A 22,303-nucleotide genomic window follows, 5' to 3' on the forward strand; every position below is an offset into this window, starting at 1 on the left:
AAAAAAAAAGACAAAAGTTACATGTGTTTTAAGCACGTTCTCCACGGATTCGGCGGGCCAACTGAATGTCTTTGGGCATGATGGTGACACGCTTGGCATGGATGGCGCACAGGTTGGTGTCCTCAAATAGTCCCACCAGGTAAGCCTCACTGGCCTCCTGCAGGCACACACACAAATAGAAGATATCAATATGACACAGTCTAAAATATATTGTACTTTAGGAAATATTAATATCTATGGTGATATTTCGAAACAGAGTAGACACTACATTTGAAAAAATCCACTTCCTGTCATTCATACAACAATTTTCTCGTGTAAAACATATGCCATGGCTTCATAAAGTTTGGAAAGGCTGCAAAAAACCTTTTACCCTTTTATCTACTGTCTTGCTGTGACACAATAGCCCATCAATTTGTCTTTTCTAGTACATTTTTTTCATCATATTAAAACTCGTTTTTGTCAGAAACAATAAGGATACATGCACACTACAAGCTAGGATGTAAAATTCTGATTTTTTTTTGGCAAAATCCTATCTTTTTGTCTGCCATATTTTTCGAACAATAAGGAACACTTAAAATCCTTTCATCTTCTCAAGAATCGACAGCGCGTCTTCAAGAATAATTCTGGGTCCGGGTATATTTTTGGTATTTCACATTTATTTTCATAAAGGGATATTAAAAAAAAAAGTTTTAAATTATGTATCCATTGATCTTATATACCATACCAACTTTATTTATAAAGCCCTTTAAAAACAACCACAGTTGAAGAACAAAGGGCAGTACACCACAAAGAAATAAAGGCAAAGGACTGACTAAAAAAAATAAAATTTAAAACTGAAGTAAAAAACACATTGAAATAGCAAATACAAATTACCCTAAGAACAATGTGTTAGATAAAAAGCAGTTAAAAAGTTAAAAACAGTTAAAAAAGTTATAGAGTTGCTCTCAGTCTGATATGGCGATCTGATTATTTCAAATTTATTTGAAATAATCTAGTATTCCAAATTTATTTTCATAAAGATATATTAAAAAACAAGTTTTTTTTTATTATGTATGCATTGATCTGATATGGCGATCTGATTATTATTTTTATGACCCTATAGTGGTTAAGGTAAACGAGTTTGTACTTCCAAAATCAATAGTATTATAATTTCAGAATGTACATGATTAATGTGATGATTTGTTATAATTAAACACATTCATTAACTTGTTAGTTTTGACCTCTATGATATATATTTTATTTGAAGCACGATGTTTCGAAGAACAACTGTGCATTTATTTTTATATAAACTAACATTTTGTTGGTGATGTTAAAATCATCCATTACGTTGTGTTATAAAAGAAAAAACTCTTAAAAATATAATTTTATATCGTATTAAAAGCCCATGAAATTGCAAGAGCATTTTTGAAGGGGAAATAAATGCAATTTGATGATTTTCCCAGACACTTAAGCCATATTTCCAACAATAATATGTTAATATGTTACATGCACACACATACCTGCAGAGCACCGATGGCAGCGCTTTGGAAACGCAGATCGGTCTTGAAGTCCTGAGCAATCTCCCTGACCAAGCGCTGGAAGGGCAGCTTGCGGATCAGCAGCTCAGTGGACTTCTGGTACCGACGAATCTCTCGCAGAGCGACAGTCCCAGGCCTGAAGCACAACACTACACGCTCAAGAAACACTTACCTTATATTAAACTGTGAACTGCTTATATAAATATTTAACAATGTTAAGTAAATATCATTAATAAAGATGAATACCATGAAAGCTAAATGTGCTTTTTATGGAAGAACATCAAAATCTACTAAATCATATTTGTAAGTCACACAAATCAAGCCAACTCTGCTTTTGTTATGGTTTTGAAGTATGAACAGATTATGAGGATCAATTGTACTTATTAGTACATGGTACATTTAAGGTACAGCAAGTGTTAAATTACATTTTTTTACCAATTAAACCCTCTTGGATTATTTTGAGTACTTTACTCTGTCATGACAGGTAAACCAGTATGGAGAATTGGCATGCATAATAAATGCAAATGTTACCTGTAACGATGGGGCTTCTTGACTCCTCCAGTGGAAGGAGCACTCTTGCGGGCAGCCTTTGTAGCCAGCTGCTTTCGAGGAGCCTTTCCTCCAGTGGACTTACGAGCAGTTTGCTTGGTACGAGCCATGACGTCAAATGATCACCTGAACGAGACATCAAACATAGAAGCACCTGTTATTACAGTGTTCTAAATCTAACCATCACAAAAATTGAGGGAACACAGTGTGAATCAACAATTTATCCACGGATCAAATACAATTTTTTCTGCATTAAGCAGTGTATACAGTCACATACTGTGATATTTCACGAACAACTTATTTTATATTCCATATTCAAGAGCTGTGGTACACAACCAAGAATCCAAACAATTTGCGACATTCCTTGAGCAACGCATTTACAATGTGATGACAAATACAACAATATGGTGACTTGGTTAACCACTAGTTTAACTTGATTGTATAATGATTTAATTTACTCAATATAATCAAAGTTATGTCTATTTCTGGGTAGCGTTTCAATAATTTGTGTTCATAAAATTACACATTTGGAATGGTAAAAGTAAATTATGGCGCTACCTGTTAAAAAATTATCCATATTTATGTGGGTACTTATATTCTAAAAAATTATCCATATTCATGTGGGTACTTATATTCTAAAAGTGTTGATTCCAGTTTGGTTTGTTACGGTGCAGAAGTCATTGCCGTTGTGAGCTTAATGCTTTAAGAGACGGTTCAAGCATTAATTTCCTCTCCCTGGTATCTGTGATGTTGTGCTTTTATTTTACGTGCGCGTGCTAATGTAAAACTAAGGTTTAATTGACACTTATTATCCATCCATCCAACTTATATCATTTGTCCCTCTTGGTGTTGTGGGGGGTGCTGGAGCCTATCTCAGCTGCATTCATGCAGAAGGCGGTGTACACCCTGGACCAGTGGTTCTCAACTTTTTTCAGTGATGTACCCCCTGTGAACCTTTTTTTTGATTCAAGTACCCCCTAATAAGAGGAAAGCATTTTTGGTTGAAAAAAAAGAGAAAAGAAATCACATACAGCACTATGTAATTAGTTTCTGATTTTTTAAATTGTATAACAGTGCATAATATTGCTCATTTGTAGTGGTCTTTCTTGAACTATTTGGAAAAAAAAGATCTAAAAATAACTAAAAACTTGTTGAAAAATATACAAGTGATTCAATTATCAATAAAGATTTCTACACATTGAAGTCAACTTAAAGTGCCCTCTTTGGGGATTAAAATATAGATCCATCTGGATTCATGAACTTAATTCTGAAAATGTCTTCCCAAAAAAACTAATCTTTAACATCAATATTTATGGAACATGTCCACAAAAAAATCCTAGCTGTCAACACTGAATATTGCATTGTTGTATTTTTTTTGACAGTTTATGAACGTACATTCATATTTTGTTGAAGTATTATTCAATAAATATATTTATAAAGGATTTTTGAATTGTTGCTATTTTAAGAATATTTTTAAAGAATCTCACGTACCCCTTGGCATACCTTCAAGTACCCCCATTTGAGAACCACTGCCCTGGACAAGTCGCCCTTCATCGCAGGGCCTACACAGATAGACAACATTCACACTCACATTCACTCACAGGGCCAATCAACCTATCCCTGGGTGCATGTCTTATTATATGGATGGATATTTGCTGATTGTTTTTTTTTAAATCAATATTCACATCAAGCATACAAAATGCAGACATAATTTACTTAATTAGATCACAGAATAACAAGATATTGGATTAGTGTAATTCAGACACTTACGTATTTTTAGTGTAGAACTTTGCGTCCGCAGCCAATTATGCAACAATGACTTTAATCAGACATCTACAGCCTGCACGTCAGTTTTTTTGGTCATTATCACCAACCCTTTTGATTATATATCCTTACGATAAACGTTTATGGGTTCGCTCCTGTTATATAAAGACACACACATCACTTTGATGTTTATGACGTAATCGTCTCCTGGGTTCATTATTGGGTCGCGGAAATCATCATAGTATACTTTTAAAACAGTTTCTTCAATAAAAATGACTTCAAGTACTGAAGTATTTCAATTGTGCACTTGTCGAAACGTCGTAAAACGTATTTCGCGCAAAAAATGTTTCTTTTATGGTTAGCCATCGAGAAAGTGTGCAATACCAGCTGGGCCAATTAAATGCTTAGAAGCTTGGTCGTCCCAGAAGCAACCAATCAGCACCCTCCCAGTCCTGCGTAAAAGCCAATGGGCGCTTGCGGTAGTGTTTAGGGGCGGAGGCAATTAAATTAGAGCCCGCCTCTTACAAACCGGATTATGGCCGGATATCACGACAAGCGAAAAACACAACGGAACACACAACTTTCAGAGCATTAAACTAAACAGTGTGTTCGCACATTATAATCCTAATGTAGGAAACAAGCGACAACGTCGGTCACGTCGAATAAAATAATAAGAAGCGACAGTTGAAGCATCAACTAAGTGAACACAATACGAGGATGTTAGCAGCAGCTTCTCTCCCTCAACCATCCGGGCAGCTGTGTTGCCTTTTCATTTTAAACGTCGAAAATACGCCATATTTGACCATAATATGCCAAAAAACACAAATCATACCCTACACGAAAGACTAAGCGAGCCCCAATGTGAAGGAAACCAAAGGAGGACTGACTCACCAGCGGTAAAAGTGTGTGTGTGTACTAGAGAGTGTTTGTCAGATGTTTACGAGCTTCACACAATGGACGCGCTCGGCAAAATGGCGTCGGCGTCAATCATGTGTTTCCCACAATGCAACGCGCCGCTGCAGATTCATTTGAACGACATCGTTTGTTGTAAAGTGAACACCAGTGCGCTACGATTTATTTTGTTGTGCTTGTTCTAGTTGGAGTAGTTTCGCAAGTACAAATTCTGATGTATGTTTTGTGACACCATTTGGTATTTTTACTTCCATGGGAACCCTTCCAGTTGGGGAAATTAGCATCCATTTATCCATTTTCTACTGCTTCAATTCATCCATCCATTTCCTACTGCTTGTCCCTTTTGCGGTCGCAGGGAGTGCTGGTGCCTATTTCAGCTGCATTCGGGCAGAAGGCGGCGTACACCCTGGACAAGTCGCCACCTCATCGCAGGGCCAACACAGATAGAAAACATTCACACTCACACACTAGGGCCAATTTCATCCATCCCATCCATTTTTTACCGCTTATTCCCTGCGGGGTCGCTGGAGCCTATCTCAGCGACAATCGGGCGGAGGGTGGCATACACCCTGGACAAGTCGCTACCTCATCACAGGGCCAAGACAGATAGACAGAAAACATTCACACTCACATTCACACACTAGGGCATATTTCATCCATCCATCCATCCATTTCTACCGCTTATTCCCTTTTGGGGTCGCGGGGGGCGCTGGCGCCTAACTCAGCTACAATCGGGCGGAAGGCGGGGTACACCCTGGACAAGTCGCTACCTCATCACAGGGCCAAGACAGATAGACAGAAAACATTCACACTCACATTCACACACTAGGGCATATTTCAATCAAGCTTTATTGCAGACTCCAATGTCTAAGTAGACACACACACACACACACGCACGCACGCACGCACACACAAACACAAAACAGACAAAATACAGTATAAAAGGCATTATCACATATCATTAAAAACAGTGCTTGTGCATATTCAGTAAAAGGCATCTAATAAATAAATAAAAGTGGCGAAATAAATACATAATATATATATATATAAATGTATATATGTATACATATATATATATATACATATGTATACATATATACATATATATACATATACACACACACATATATATATATAGACATATATATATACATATACACACACATATATATATATATAGACATATATATATACATATACACACACACATATATATATATGTCTATATATAGACACATATATATATATATATATATATATATATATATATATATATAGATATGTCTATATATAGACATATCTATATATATATATATATATATATATATACACTTAAAAACATGTCTACAAATTCTATAAAAAGGTACAGATACCAGTGTTTGCATATGTACGATTGGTACCTGTGTCGAGTTTGTAAGTTTACCCCTTACAAATATATAAATAGTCCATATGATTATAGTAACTTTAATGAAATCAATATAAACGTAATTGATAATTATGTCCTCTACTCCGTTACATTATCATACTTTGGTCCTCAGGATCACAAAGGACTAAAGTAGTCAAAGTATCAACATCAACTCGATACCAACACACAAAATGTAGATTGATACCAGTTTTTTTTTTTCATTATCGTCAGTATAGAATACTGTAAAGCACTTTTTCCTTGTCATGCTGTGTCACTAGAGGGGTTCGGATTTTTACCAGAAGTGCATCCATTTTGAAGCGCGCGAAATAGCGTGAGTCATTAGATAACAGTCCCTAGGTCGTTTTAAGGAGAAATCAGCTCTAATTGGATGGAAGAATCTGTACAAGATCAACAAGTTAGAGTGGAGCAGAGACCACCACATCTCCTCTGATGTCTTTGTGAACTACTTCATTTTTCAAACCAGCCCATTTTACACTTCGAAGGACTACATTTTAACAGTCGAGAAAGCCATAACGGCTTTGTTTGTGGATGTGTTTGTGACGTTGATGTTTTGATAAGCCCAAAGGACATCGTGTCCGCAAGCCAGTCTAGAGTAATGCACTCTCAGAAATGATCCGACCCAAGTTTGACACCCAGGATAATTACGTCTAACTAATACAATCTCCTCTCAGCACACTGATTGTAAGGCAGGCTTGAAATAATGTTTTGGGTTTATTTTGTCCTGTCCAGCTCCTCAGGCAAATCGTATTGTTGCATATTTTCTGTACAGATGTACTTTACAAAAGATAAGTGTAGGGTACTAATCTTGTTGCCTTATTAAGGACCGATGTCCCAAAGGGAAAGAGGAGCCTATTGAATTTCTAGCGTTTTAATATTATTCTATATTCTTTATTATTATACTGCCGCCTCTTTGAGCTGTAATTTGACCCCCTTAACATGCTTCAAAACTCACCAAATTGGACACACACATTTGGACAGGCAAAAATTGCGATCTAATCAAAAAAAAAAACCCCCAACACTCGAAAATTGCCCTCTAGCACCCCCTAGGAAGAAAACAGATAAAACTGCCTCTAACTCCCAGTAGGAATGTCGTAGACACATCAAACTAAAACATTTATGTAAGTCTCACTTAAACCTATATTTCATACACTGACAACCCCCAGCTAAAATCAACAGTAAGTTTGCAATTTCTCCTTCAATACAAAAGATGGCTATTGAATACTCGGTCCCGTCCATCGCTTCTTGCAGCTTTAATTTGTATTTGACTTTATTAAATGGATTTATAATAATGTTTGGCGCAGCCGGACCGAAGCAGGAGGGGATAGAAAGTGTAAAAAAGTAAGACAGAGGGGGAAATTGCGGGGACTAGAGGGACAACATCATCAACAAACACAACAATAACAACAACAGAACAGCATCAGCAAATACAATGTGTACAACTATAATACAAAAAGTGATAGCAAATGAAATAAATACTAATATAACAGAAATTTTAGTAAATATTAAAATCACAGAAATGACAATGAACATTATCGCACTATCAATGAAGCAATACAAATATGGATAGCACAATTGATAAGGAATAACAGTAATTATCTCTTATCAACAATAAAATTGTTTCAAATGGGACAATACATGTTTGTAATGATCACTTGAATTACAGAAGAAAAGGAAAAGAAACGGCAGATCAACTGGTATAAAAAGGGGGCCTATTTAAAGGCTAGAATATACAAATTAGTTTTAAGGTGAGGCTTAAATGCTTCTACTGAGGTGTCATCTTGAACTGTTACCGGGAGGGCATTCCAGAGTACTGGAGCCCGAACGGAAAACGCTCTATAGCCCGCAGACTTTTTTGAGGGGCTCTGGGAATCACTAATAAGCCGGAGTCCTTTGAATGCAGATTTATTGCCGGGACATAAGGTACAATACAATCGGCAAGATAGGCTGGAGCTAGACCGTGTAGTATTTTATACGTAAGTAGTAAAACCTTAAAGTCACATCTTAAGTGCACAGGAAGCCAGTGCAGGTGAGCCAGTACAGGCATAATATGATCAAACTTTCTTGTTCTTGTCAAAAATCTAGCAGCCGCATTTTGTACAAACTGTAATCTTTTAATGCTAGACATGGAGAGACCCGAAAATAATACGTTACAGTAATCGAGACGAGACAAACGCATTGATAATGATCTCAGCGTCGTTAGTGGACAAAATTGAGCGAATTTTAGCGATATTACGGAGATGAAAGAAGGCCGTTTTAGTAACGCTTTTAATGTGTGACTCAAACGAGAGAGTTGGGTCGAAGATAATACCCAGATTCTTTACAGAGTCACCTTGTTTAATTGTTTGGTTGTCAAATGTTAAAGTTGTATTATTAATTAGAGGTCGGTGTCTAGCAAGACCGATAATCAGCATTTCCGTTTTTTTGGCGTTGAGTCGAACCTCGGATTCAGGAGGAACAGTGTGGTTTTCGCCCTGGTCGTGGAACTGTGGACCAGCTCTGTACTCTCGGCAGAGTTCTTGAGGGTGCATGGGAGTTTGCCCAACCAGTCTACATGTGCTTTGTGGACTCGGAGAAGACATTCGACCGTGTCCCTCGGGAAGTCCTGTGGGGAGTGCTCAGAGAGTATGGGGTATCGGACTGTCTTATTGTGGCAGTCCGATCCCTGTACGATCAGTGTCAGAGCTTCGTCCGCATTGCTGGCAGTAAGTCGGACACGTTTCCAGTGAGGGTTGGACTCCGCCAAGGCTGCCCTTTGTCACCGATTCTGTTCATAACTTTTATGGACAGCATTTCTAGGCGCAGTCAAGGCGTTGAGGGGTTCCAGTTTGGTGGCTGCGGGATTAGGTCTCTGCTTTTTGTAGACGATGTGGTCCTGATGGCTTCATCTGGCCGGGATATTCGCCTCTCACTGGATCAGTTCGCAGCAGAGTGTGAAGCGGCCGGAATGAGAATCAGCACCTCCAAATCCTAGTCCATGGTTCTCTCCCAGAAAAGGGTGGAGTGCCATCTCTGGGTTGGGGAGGAGACCTTGCCCCAAGTGGAAGAGTTCAAGTACCTAGGAGTCTTGTTCACGAGTGGGGGAAGAGTGGATCGTGAGATTGACAGGCGGATCGGTGCTGGCGTCTTCAGTAATGCGGACGTTGTACCGATCCGTTGTGGTGAAGAAGGAGCTGAGCCGGAAGGCAAAGCTCTCAATTTACCGGTCGATCTACGTTCCCATCCTCACCTATGATCATGAGCTTTGGGTCATGACCGAAAGGATAAGATCACGGGTACAAGCGGCCGAAATGAGTTTCCTCCTCCGTGTGGCGGGGCTCTCCCTTAGAGATAGGGTGAGAAGCTCTGTCATCCGGGAGGAACTCAAAGTAAAGCCGCTGCTCCTCCACATCGAGAGGAGCCAGATGAGGTGGTTCAGGCATCTGGTCAGGATGCCACCCGAACGCCTCCCTAGGGAGGTGTTTAGGGCACGTCCAACCGGTAGGAGGCCACGGGGAAGACCCAGGACACGTTGGGAAGACTATGTCTCCCGGCAGGCCTGGGAACGCCTCGGGATCCCCCGGGAAGAGCTGGACGAAGTGGCTGGGGAGAGGGAAGTCTGGGCTTCCCTGCTTAGGCTGCTACCCCCGCGACCCGACCTCGGATGAGCGGAAGAAGATGGATGGATGGATGGAGTTGCAAAAACTTAGCGGACATCCATTGTTTAATTTCATTAAAACACGCCTCCAGCTGACTACAATCCGGCGTGTTGGACAGCTTTAGGGGCATGTAGAGTTGGGTGTCATCAGCATAACAATGAAAGTACAACTATCACGTTCCTCGATCAAGCACATCAAGTTAATGCAAAGCAAGCCTGTTATTTATTTCAGATTCTTTTTTACTTACAAAACGTTTTACCTGAAATGATCCAAACAAACACAAAGTCGTCCGATCCTCGGCTACAGAAGCTTGCTCTTGGGACAGGGAACTTTGTCTTTCTGGGGGGCAGGAGCCTCACCTGGTGGAGAAGTTACGGCAATATTTTGTCGGACTCACTTCGATGCACAGCATGGGATCTGAAGCCAGTCCTCTAGAGAGGGGCTGGGCCCTCTTCCATCCTGAGGTTGCAAGCAGTGGGAGGCGACAGGCTGGGGTGGAATTTTTTGTTGCCCTCCTGGCTCAGCGCCTGTACGTTGAAATTTAACCCAGGAGACAAGAGGGTAGCTTCCCACCACATTTAGGTAGGGAGATGGGTCCTGACTGTTATTTGTGCTTATGCATAAATCAGCAAAGTAACCACCATTGTTGGATTCCCTCGTGGGAGTGCTGGAGATTCCCTTGTTCTGCTGGGTGACTTCAACGTTCCTATTGGCAATAGGATGTCGGTCAGACCTGACAGGCTGAAACGCATTGTGGGTTCTGCTGAGAACATCTAAAAGATTCGCTTGTCAGAAAGAGTTTCAATTCCAACTATGTTCAATAACTTTGAACATGTCACAAAGGAGGCGCTGGACATTTAGCCTGGGTGGACCATGGTGGTTGGTGCCTGTTGTGGCGGTAACTCCATAATTCGCTGGTGTTCGATGCCATCAAGCTGAAGAAGGAGTCCGATAGGGTCCTTTTTGCTCATAGCCCCACTTCTCCTAGGATGTATATAGCGAGTCAATCGAACGGCGAACATTACCATCTCATCTGACCCAGGCATCAGTCTCTCTCCTACTTAAGAGGGATAAAGACCCTAATCATTGCGGGTCCTACAGGCCTTGATCTCTTCCCAATGTTGGATGTTAAGGTTCTAAAGACTGTGCTAGCAACCTGTCTCAAAGTAGCAGACAGGATTCATTTAAAGACGTCATTCTTTTTCCAATATCCAATTAATGAACGTCATTTATTCGATCCCAAATAACCAAGCATCCTGAAGTTGTATTATCGTTAGATGCTGAAAAAGCCTTTTATTAAGTGGACTGGCTGTATTTATTTACTTTTCTGAAAATATTTGGTTTCGGTTATCACTCGAGCTCAAGGATCTTATATACTGAACCCAGTATATAAGCTAGAATTCACTGAAAGTCAAGTATTTCTTATATATACAGTGAAGAAAAAGTATTTGAACACCCTGCTATTTTGCAAGTTCTCCCACTTAGAAATAAGGGAGGGGTCTGAAATTTTCACGGTAGGTGCATGTCCATTGTATGAGAGATAACCTAAAATGAAAAACCCAGAAATCAGAATCTATGATTTTTTTTTAACAATTTATTCGTGTGATACAGCTGAAAATAAGTTTTTGAACACCAGCATTAATATTTGGTAGAGTAGCCTTTGATTGCAATTACAGAGGTCAAAGGTTTCCTGTAGTTCTTCACCAGGCTTGCACAGACTGTAGGAGGGATTTTGGCCCACTCCTCCACATAGATCTTCTCTAGATCAGTCAGGTTTCTGGGCTGTCGCTGAGTAACACAGACTTTCAGCTCCATCCAAAGATTTTCAATTGGATTTAGGTCTGGGGACTGGCTAGACCACTCCAGAACCTTGATTTGGTTCTTACAAAGCCACTTCTTGGTTTTCCTGGCTGTGTGCTTTGGGTCATTGTCATGTTGGAAGATCCAGCCACGACTCATCTTCAATGATCTGACTGAGGGAAGGAGGTTTCTGGCCAAAATTTCACAATACACGGCTGCAGTCATCCTCTCCTTAATACAGTACAGTCATCCTGTCCCATGAGCAGAAAAAAACACCCAAAGCATGATGCTACCACCCCCATGCTTCACAGTAGGGATGGTGTTCTTGGGATGGTACGCATCATTCTTCTTCTTCCAAACACGAATAGTGGAATTATGACCAAAAAGGTCAATTTTGGTCTCATCTGTCCACAAAACTTTCTCCAATGACTCTTCTGGATCATCCAAATGGTCATTGGCAAACTTAAGACGGGCCTTAACATGTGCTGGTCTAAGTAGGGGAACCTTCCGTGCCATGCATGATTTCATACCATGAAGTCTTAGTGAATTACCAACAGTGACCATGGAAACATTTGTCCCAGCTCTTTTCAGGTCATTGACCAAGTCCTGCCGTGTAGTCCTGGGCTGATTCCTCACCTTTCTTAGCATCATTGAGACCCCAGGAGGTGATATCTTGCATGGGGTTCCACTCCCATTGAGATTGACCGTCATGTTTAGCATCTTCCATTGTCTAATGATTGCTCCAACAGTGGACCTTTTTTCACCAAGCTGCTTGGCAAATTTCTCCAGAGCCCTTTCCATCCTTGTGGAGATGTACAATTTTGTCTCTGGTGTCTTTGGACAGCTCTTTGCTCTTAGCCATGCTGAATGTCTGGGTCTTACTGATTGTATGGAGTGGACAGATGTCTTTATGCAGCTAACGACCTCACACAGGTGCATCTGATTCAAGATACTACAGCGGAGTGGAGGAGGACTTTTAAAGGCGGACTAACAGGTCTTCGAGGGTCAGAATTCTAGCAGATAGACAGGTGTTCAAATACTTTTTTTCAGCTGTATCACCCAAATAAATTGTTAAAAAAATCATAGATTGTGATTTCTGGATTTTTCTTTTCAGGTTATCTCTCATACAGTGGACATGCACCTACCGTGAAAATTTCAGACCCCTCCATGATTTCCAAGTGGGAGAACTTGCAAAATAGCAGGGTGTTCAAATACTTATTTTCTTGACCATATACTTATGAAATACTTGACTCCGTGGACCCCGACTTAAACAAGTTGAAAAACTTATTTGGGTGTTACCATTTAGTGGTCAATTGTACAGAATATGTGCTGTACCGTGCAATCTACTAATAAGTTTCAATCAATGACTTGATGAATTCTAGCTATATACTCCTCCCCTCTTAACCACACCCCCAACCCCCGAAATCGGAGATCTCAAGGTTGGCAAGTATGATGCAAGTGTCATAAAGGATCAAGTTCTAAATTCTCGTTCTAGCTGTCAGATCCTTGCATAGTCAGTCTCCTTCCTACATCAGTGATCTGATCTAGCCTTACACCCCTGCTCAGGCCTTGAAGACTGTGGATCAGAACCTGTTGATGGTTGCATACACTCGTTTTAAGACGAGAGTTGTCACTCCCATGTTTTGGAATGATCTTCCACCCTTATTGCCCTCTATTGACACTTTTTAATGTAAACTTAAGACTCATTTATTAGTTCAGGCTTTTAATTAAGTACTCTTGGGCTATAATTTTTATGTTGTCTTTTAGTGTTTTTATGTTGAAGTGAATTAACTCATAAGTTTTGTATATGGTGAATGCTTGTATTCATCTTGGAGAAAACAAACCACCAAGTTTAATTAAATAATGGTATTTCAGTTTGAGCACATAAGATAAGGCCCCTTAGTTTAATATTAAAAGGTTGATTGGATCAATACTCGTAGTAAAGAGGCCCTAAATGGGACTTTGGAATGCAAAAGTGATAACCATATCCTTAAGAGACTAGATGTCTAGCTCAACATTAACGTTTAAGTTATGACTTAAAGCAGTTGTTTTCCAGACATTTCCTTTTATGGTCAAGGTGTGCTGTCCTGACTTAGCACACACCCAGAGACAGAAAGGAGGAATATAAAAACTGATGGTTTGGCTTCTCCAAGTTAGGAGGGACTAATTTTATTGACCTGACTTACCCGAGGAACTGTAGTCCTGTATAACGACGCTCGCTTATATTATAATAAAGCAACTTTTTGTTCAGTACTTCTCCGACGTCTCTTTTGATCAGCCGCACTGCCATGTCACCCTTGACAAGACTAGAAATACACCTCAATATCCTTTTTCCATCACATTTATATATTGGCTTTTTATATTATTGAGTGTAATTTCTAATATTTTTAACTGTGCTGTGAAACACTTTGTGGCTTTCGTCTGTGAATAGTGCTATACGTAAATGTTACTTACATCCATTGCTTTCCTCCTCTCCAAGGTTCTCATAGTCATCATTGTCACCGACGTCCCACTGGGTGTGAGTTTTCCTTGCCCTTATGTGGGCCTACCGAGGATGTCGTAGTGGTTTGTGTTGTGGTTTGTGCAGCCCTTTGAGACACTAGTGATTTAGGGCTATATAAGTAAACATTGATTGATTGACTTACTATCTTTGTAATCTACAGTACAACAACATACTATTGCATCACCATTACCTTGAATATCTCGTATGGCCGCACAGGCTGAACCTAGCAACAAGAAATATGCACACATTAAAACATTAAGCGCTTTTCCTGAATAGTTTTATTGATTAATTATATCTAACCTTAAGGTACCCATTAGTTGGAGACAATTTCACATTCAAGTACACAATGCCTTACTTTAATGCCTTGACTGAAAAGGCAGGCTTTAGTAGATAAGGCTAAAGGAGCAAAACCTGCAAGCAATACAGCGTACACAGTTAAGACAGTTACAGAATACAACCTGTTTTAATAGGAATTCAACCTTTTGTAATCCATCCATGATGGGCATGTGGACCAGTGAAATATCAAAAGACTATTAGGTATCAATTTGATTGCAGTTTGTGTATAAACTACTAAAAATGTTTGCATGTAATGGCCAATTAAATTTGCAGTTAATTACAATTTACCTCTTAAAACCAAAAATAAAAATAAATAACAGGCCCTACAAAAAAGCATTACCATGTTTTTCACTGTCATGTTGGATTAGGCCTTGAAAGTACTGCGATTGAAATGTGTGTGTGGGGGGGATGAAGTAAAAATAAAAAAACGTTCATATCTGGATCAGAATTGAAAATCCATCTTCACGCCAATGCTTGGTCTCCCTTCTCATGAAGAAGTAAGTGAAATCTGTTTTTGACTAAATGCACACAAATTGACAGCGTCACAAAGAACATAAACAATAACGAAACAGTTTAATAACTCACTGCTGCTTTCTTATGCAAAGTCAGGTCCTCCAGGACAAAGTGTCTACCACCTGCCGTCTGTAGGGCGCGATGGCGAATATACGGTCTTTCATAACTTGTGCTGTAATATCCAAAAATAACACTATGAACAATGAACTCAGAAGTGTTCTGTAAGAGTGCATGCATTTCTAAAATGCAAAAATGGTCAAACCCAGCGCACTTCCAAAAAACCCCAAATTAAAATGTACAGCTAACATCCTTTTTTACAACTTATTCATACATAATACATATATATATATATATATATATATATATATATATATATATATATATATATATGACATAATATTGTATCATATTTGTGGTTGTTGTTGAAAGTACCTTTTGTATTCTTTGCATTTATGATTCCTGTTTCAGTCAACCACAGCAACAATGAGCTCTTGGACAATAACTTGGGGTACATTCAGGACTTTCAGTAAAAAGTCTTACATTTTCCTTTACAATTCATGAAAAATACGGAACAGCAAAAATAACGGTGGCACGACAGTCCACTGTCCCGCAGAGGCTGCCCAACCGTAGCTCGCTTAGTCTTCTACACAAAATGACTTTTGAGGGTTTATTCTGTACAAATCTCAGTTTCTGGCCTCAGCATTCCCCGGTCTTTCTGAAGGAAGGCTCCTTGGCCCAGGGCTGTGGAATATGCTCTGTTGCTGGGGGTCACTACAAATCCCGGGGCCGGGTAGGAGCCAGGGCCAACACGTTTTTGAACAGGGGGCTGAGGTACTGGGTGATAATCGTCCAAGTTATCGTAGTGCGATTGCACTGGTTTGTGATGCGAGTAGTCTTCATCCAGCTTGGGTTTGCTGTGGCTGTAGAGCTGCTGCTCTCGTATGCTGTGCGATCGTTCAGGTTTGCAGTTGGCAGGGAGATCCTCGTCTGCACTGGGATACGTGCTTGACAGTTTACCCTTACCCTGGCGGTAGTCAGCGTCAGGGCATTTGTAACATGTTTGGAAGCTCCTCTTGTGTTTTGTGTGGCTACTGTCTCCGCCGAGCGTTTCGCCAGGAGACTCTGGTTTGGTTTCGTGTCTGGTGCTCTCTGGCTGATGGGAGAGACTGTGGCTCAGACTCGCAGGAATGGAATGAGACGATAGGCATTTCACGGTGCCGCTTTGCTTGTCTCCCGTCGGTCTACCTAGGACTTGCGTGTCGGCCATGTTTGGGTCTGATACCATGTGTCTGGGAAGATAGCGACCGTCTTTGTTCTCAGTTGCAGCTTGTGCGGTTTTACCCGGATCAGACTTACTGCGTGAGTGAAGAGTGTCCAAAGCGGACGTATCGGTTGGTGCAAATGAGCAGACATTGTCATATTGCGAGAGGACGGGACCTTTGATCTTCTGTCTAGCCCGGCTCTCTCTACGGATAGAGTGCATGCGGAGACATTCTGACTCCTCGGGGTCCCAAGAGAGGTAAGATGCAACTTCCTTGCTACCGTGACTTGGCGGCATATCCCTGCTCACGAAGCTATGCTCCTTTCGATTTGGGGGAACATTGCGAGCAAGATAGTGGTACCCTGCGTCCTTTCCACCGGGTCTGCAAACAATGGTGCCTGAATCTCTGCTGGCTGAGTGGACATGGCGTACGCGAATAGTTCCGTAAGGTTCAATATTGTAGTAAGACGCTTCTAGTGGGGTAGAGCCTGAGTATGGACTATATCGGTACTGGACCCGCCCGTTCTCAAAGTAAGGCTGCAGCTGAGTAACATGGTAGTCAGCTTGTGAGGACTGTTGCGGGGGCTGCTGGTAGGGTTTGCATGGGTACATGGGTCGGTGGTAATAGAACATGTCTTCTGGAGGAACTTCAGTCCTCTGGATGGGTATCGCGCGGACAGTGGAGGGAACGTGGAGGGAGTGCACTCGACGAATAGTAGGATATCCAGGGTTTCTGTCATGGCTGTAACCCTGATGCCCAGAAGCCACGTATACACTCCGCGTGTTTCCTCTGGTCTTGATGGAGTGGTGGTAAGACCTTGGGCCTAAAGTGTTGTATCTGTTGTCGACCCGGGCACTGTAAGGTATCTGAGGTTCTGACTTTGACACATACGAGGAGTTTGAGGGGATGCTATCTGGTCGGTAGTGGTACGACATAGAATGTGGACCCATAGAAACAGGCCTCTGGTGATAGTATGCAGTTCCTGGAGGCTCAATCAGGATTGCTTCGCCTTTGGCATGGTAAAGATAGCCTGGCAGATGTGTGGAGGATTTACGAGGGGAAAGGGGATGGTGAGGAAGGGCGTCCTCCAGAAGGCCAGCTGCAGAACTCTCACCCTGGATATGGCAAGATGTGTCACTTTGGCTGAGTGCTGCGGTCGCCAGTTTGCTCTCGATAGTGCGGACTGGAGGAGCGGGAGGTGTGGATCCATGAGAGTCGCAGATTTGAGAAGACTCTGTGCAGGGGTGGACCGGTTTTATGGCCTCCCATGGTTTGTCAAGGTTCTCAGAGGAGGTTGGTAGCATTCTTGTACTAGTCTGGGTTTGGGGCTGAATTCGTGTGTGGGACCGATTCTGCATCAGAGCTTGACTCTGCTGCTGAGATTGTGTGTAATGCTTTTTGGTCTTGAGAGCTGCTGGGGGCTGCTGCTCGGTAGATTTCGGAATGCTTGCGGGCTTTATATCTTCCTCTGGCCTGATCTGAGGATGTGACACACAAATAGTTTAAATGTGAGCAGCCGAAAGTTGAATATATACACATATTCTTTCAATCAAAAGCAACAATAACTACAGTATGCAATTTTAGGAAAAATAAATGGGAATGCTGAAATGTGCAAGCCCCACTGAGATGGGAACATTAGCATGCTAACAGCTAGCATGTGTCATGTACCAAATTGTTTGACTCTGGAGGTGTATGGCTGCAAAATTAGCTAAAGAAGTTGGCATTGCCTCAAATATCAAGTGGGGCTGGACGATTAGGGAAAACATAACAGTGATTATTTTGATTGACATTGAAATCAAGATTAGTAACACGATTATTAATTACTTTGAGAAAAAGAGTATTTTTTACAGCCAAAATTCTAATCTAAATATAATTTAAAAGAACAACCGTGTATAAATTAGTAACAAATAAACAAGTAAAATAATAATGATAGTAACAATACATTAATTAATAGCAATATTAAAAAACCCTCAAAATTCAGGTTTTTTTATTTTAACTTTTATAATTGAGTTTTTTTTTAATCATTTACTTATTTTACCACCATAGAGTTTGTGTTTTTTCTAAAATAAATACAATTGTTAAAATGTTTGTTAATTAAATGCAAACATCCTTACATTTATTGGTGCAATACATCTTCGGAAAATTTTGACCAGTATTTTTAAGTCAAAGCACAATATTTAGCTAAATGTATCAAGTACTTTAAAGGGGAAATGCACTTTTTGGGGTGGAATTTTGCCTATCGTTCGCAATTATTATGAGAAACAAGAACACACGTCTTTTATTTTTTAGGATTTTAAAGATGATAAAAAACGTTTCAAAGATGCATCTAATGGGAGTCGCCGTGGTAGCATAAAAACATGCAATATGTACAATAATTACCGTATTTTGATAATTTTAATCATTTCCAGTACTGATTTCTTCCGCACATTGATTTCTGTTTACATAGCGGCACACGTCTGACTTCTGGCAACAAATGTGTGTTCCAACTTCCAGAATCAACCACGCTTGTGTGTTCTAATCATGGCAGACTGGGTAACAGACAACGAAGACGACTATTTTTGGACGAACGGGGATTCACACCCTTATATTTTTGGAGCATAATATACTGAGAATTTGAACAGAAAAGAAAAGAGCACAAAAAAGAGGGTGAGATGTTGGAGCAGACAGAAGCCAGGACAGGGAGGTGAAAGCGACAATGCTATAAATGTGGAACTTGGAGGAGCTATTTTCACATAAATAGATCGCTTACCCAAAATCAACATGAAACATCCCCCAAACCAGCTGGACCAGACATACATAGTCTATCGAGTGAGTCACTATATATTGACAATGATACATGCAGCACATTACGCATGTGACTACAACTACAGTACAACGTCACTCCCGGTTGCTGACTAAGCCTTCTTCGCACTTATCTTCTTGGCGTTCACTCCAACAGTAGTGAGAGTGGACTAAGCCAAACTTACTTGAGCCGAAGATATCATTTTGGCTTGCGCAGCCCCTTGAGACATTTGTTATTAAGGGCTACTGTATATAAATCAACTTTGATTGATTGATTGATTGACATACGCTTTCTGGCCAGCTTAGCTGTGTACAAACAAAACATGAACATACAGACACTAAAATTATATAGTTCATGTTTTTCAGTCAGTACAGGTTATTGTCCTATCTATCGCAGTGTTGTGCATTACAAACTCAAATGTGTTTCGTGTTGACGTAGAAGCTAGCTTATCTCTTGCTGTAGTTATCCTTTACGGCTAATACTGTAGCATGGTAGTGAAGTATTGCTGACGGTTTTTGAATGCATTTTTAAAGTGATTTAGAGGTAGAATTAATTGTTCCCATTAACTTCATTGCGAGCCAGCTAGAACGAGATGATTTTTACATGTTTGAAAGCAATCTTGTTCACAAATTAAGTACTAATTTGTGCATCGGTAAGTAACGTATATGATTGACATAAGTGTTGTGCTGCTCTGATCGTGACGCTAATGAGAAAAAAGGTAAGTTTGTTTGCAGTTGATTTCCTGCTACAAATATGAGTCTCATCTACAATTCATGTCTGCAGTTGTTTTTATGTTCATATTTTGTCTCATTATTTAGCTATAAACGTCCCTGTAGTTCATCAATATTCGTAAGCGATATCAAGATTCAGTATATGCTGTAGAGTGTACAAGAGATGTATTAATCCAGTTTATTAACAGTATTAACAATATTTTCTTGATGCTAAAAAATATCCCCAAAGACACTGTAATGTGGTCATCCGTGTCGAATAAAGCACAACAACAACAACTAATTAGTTTCTGTTATGAAAATGGACAATGAAAATACGGTGGATTGGACAAACAATTTAAATATTTATTAGTATGACTTAACTTGATGTTAGTTTATTTGCATAACCAGGTCTATATAGTTATTTCTAGGCATTGCAACCACAAAAGAATACAAACCAATGCAATCTCTTGTCCTTTTCTTAAAATTAATTCTGCTATCACACACTATTAAGGCTGTTTAAAAAAAAAAAAAAGAGATCCCTCAACTGCTCTCCTGTTTGCACATTGATCTAACATCGATGAGAAAATGAGATGTGCTGTGGTTGTATGGATTGTTCTCGCTAGCTTTAGCTTTGTAGTTTAGTCGGTGTTTCAAGTGGCCATCTCAACATTGTTTAGTTCAGGATGGAGTGGATAGTGTGTTTTGGGAATAAATGAGCAGTCCAGGACGGATTATTTTCCCAAACAAATATTATTTATCCTCACAAAAACAGAATTTCAGTCACATTTATATCAGTTTCTGTGATATTCTGCGGGTAACAGTGGATTCCGTTTTATTGGACTATTCTGTGATTCTATCCGTGGTCACGTTAACACGGAAATCATATGGCCTGACTTTTTTGTTGAGTTTAGACATTATTGATTAGGCATACTAGCCCTGTGTCAAACAAAAAGTAGCAAACATGGGAATATCCTAAACTTGTAAAAGGAGTAGTCTTTTTTTTTTATTTTTCACACATCCGTTTCACCCTTAAGAGCTTCGTAATTTGCATATTTGTTTTTTTTTTATCGTGGGAAGCCAGAATTGAAATTGTGAGAATCAAAATTAAAATTAGATCAATTGTTCAGCGCTGATATCAAGTTATATATGGCTGGTTACGTACGACTACAAAAATAGCTAAAAAAAAGTTAGCATATTAATGTTAGCATGCTAACTTTAGCATATGTCAAGTACCAAGTTACATGACTGAGGTGTAAAGCTGCAAAATTAGCTAAAATATTTAGCATGCTAATGTTTTACATGCTGACCTTAACATACTAACAGTTAGAATATGTCAAGTACCAAGTAATATGACTCTGAGGTGTAAGAGTACACAAAAAGTTAGCATGCTAACATTAGTAATGTTATGTGACTCTGAGGTATAGTAACTTTTCAGCATTTACACAATAAATAAGATTACTTGTTGGTGTAGAATACTTATTTTCAGCATTCACACAATTACAAAGTTGATGCTTTATCCCCTTTTATGTAAATTATATGATGCAGTAAAACTGACCTGCCCCCACAAGTATATTTGCAATCTGTGAAAAACCCTGTATTAGCAATATAAATACCAAGCATAGTATTAGTTATTGGTTGACACTACATTGACTAAATCATTTTTTCTTTTTTTTAAATAAAAAAAATATTTTAGAAATTGTTATTGAAATAAATAAATACAAATGTTCATTGACGTTTTTGTGTTTTACGCAATTTTAAAATTAGAGGCAATAGTAATGTTATCTTTTTTTGAATTATCATGCACTATTCAGCGTCTGGAACGTAACCCCAGTGATAATTGAAGGAATACTGTATAGTACAAGTAGGGTTAACTGTATTTTACTTTATGCACATAAAGTGCAACAGACCAGTAATCATTATCTTTACATTTCCATTGCTGTGGTTGGGGGCTTTACTGCTCTACTAGATAAAATGTAAACATCCCCATTGATCTTTTGGTTGGCTTGCAACACACCCAGCGTGTACGTGTGCCACAAAGACACTCTTTAAAGGCCTACTGAAACCCACTACTACCCACCACGCAGTCTGATAGTTTATACATCAATGATGAAATATTAACATTGCAACACATGCCAATACGGCTTTTTTAGTTTACTACATTACAATTTTAAATTTCTCGGGAGTTTCGTCTTAGAAACGTCGTGTAATAATGACAAGTACGCGTGACGTCAAAGGGTTTAAGGAAGTGTGAGCGCTACGCACACACACAGGTAAAAGTCGTCTGCTTTAACGGCATAACTACACATTATTTTGGACATCTGTGTTGCTGAATCTTTTGCAATTTGTTCAATTAATATTGGAGAAGTCACAGTAGAAAGATGGAGTTGGGAAGCTTTAGCCTTTAGCCACACAAACACATGGTGTTTCCTTGTTTAAAATTCCCGGAGGTGAAAATTTACTATGGATCACAGCGCGGTCAAGCAGACATGGATCCAGACCAAATGTCAACCAGGAGGTTTCGGTGAGAAAATTGTGGTTAAAAAGTCAGTTCTTACCGGATAAAAGCTGAGCTTGTGCCGTCCATAGCTGCCGTC

The 22,303-nt window shown here is 39.7% G+C and overlaps 2 protein-coding genes across 4 annotated transcripts in view; both read right to left on the minus strand.

The window, feature by feature from the left end:
• Positions 1-4: 4 nt before the first annotated feature.
• h3f3c (H3 histone, family 3C) lies at positions 5-4,858 on the minus strand. Its single transcript, XM_061898080.1, has 4 exons — positions 4,722-4,858; positions 2,049-2,192; positions 1,500-1,653; positions 5-157 (listed from the first exon to the last, which is right to left on the minus strand). The coding sequence occupies exons 2-4, from the start codon at positions 2,174-2,176 to the stop codon at positions 29-31; spliced, it is 411 nt and encodes a 136-aa protein (XP_061754064.1). The 5' UTR covers positions 2,177-2,192; positions 4,722-4,858; the 3' UTR covers positions 5-28.
• Positions 4,859-14,366: 9,508 nt separating this feature from the next.
• The window catches only part of arhgap32b (Rho GTPase activating protein 32b), a 308,797-nt gene continuing 300,860 nt past the window's right edge, over positions 14,367-22,303 (minus strand). For all 3 annotated transcript variants that reach the window (XM_061898082.1, XM_061898081.1, XM_061898083.1), the window contains one exon: positions 14,367-17,695. In XM_061898082.1, the coding sequence (XP_061754066.1) occupies positions 15,623-17,695 (2,073 nt within the window). In that variant the 3' untranslated portion in view covers positions 14,367-15,622. The remainder of the gene's footprint in view (positions 17,696-22,303) is intronic.

Source organism: Nerophis ophidion, linkage group LG04, assembly GCF_033978795.1.
Source record: "Nerophis ophidion isolate RoL-2023_Sa linkage group LG04, RoL_Noph_v1.0, whole genome shotgun sequence".
NCBI lineage: Eukaryota > Metazoa > Chordata > Actinopteri > Syngnathiformes > Syngnathidae > Nerophis > Nerophis ophidion.

Excerpts from the sequence above, each read along its gene's own strand:
- h3f3c (XM_061898080.1), bottom strand. The coding sequence starts at position 2,176 with ATGGCTCGTACCAAGCAAACTGCTCGTAAGTCCACTGGAGGAAAGGCT. Across the intron at positions 1,654-2,048 it reads AAGAAGCCCCATCGTTACAG|GCCTGGGACTGTCGCTCTGC; the intron begins GTAACATTTGCA and ends GTTGTGCTTCAG. Across the intron at positions 158-1,499 it reads CTGCCATCGGTGCTCTGCAG|GAGGCCAGTGAGGCTTACCT; the intron begins GTATGTGTGTGC and ends GTGTGCCTGCAG.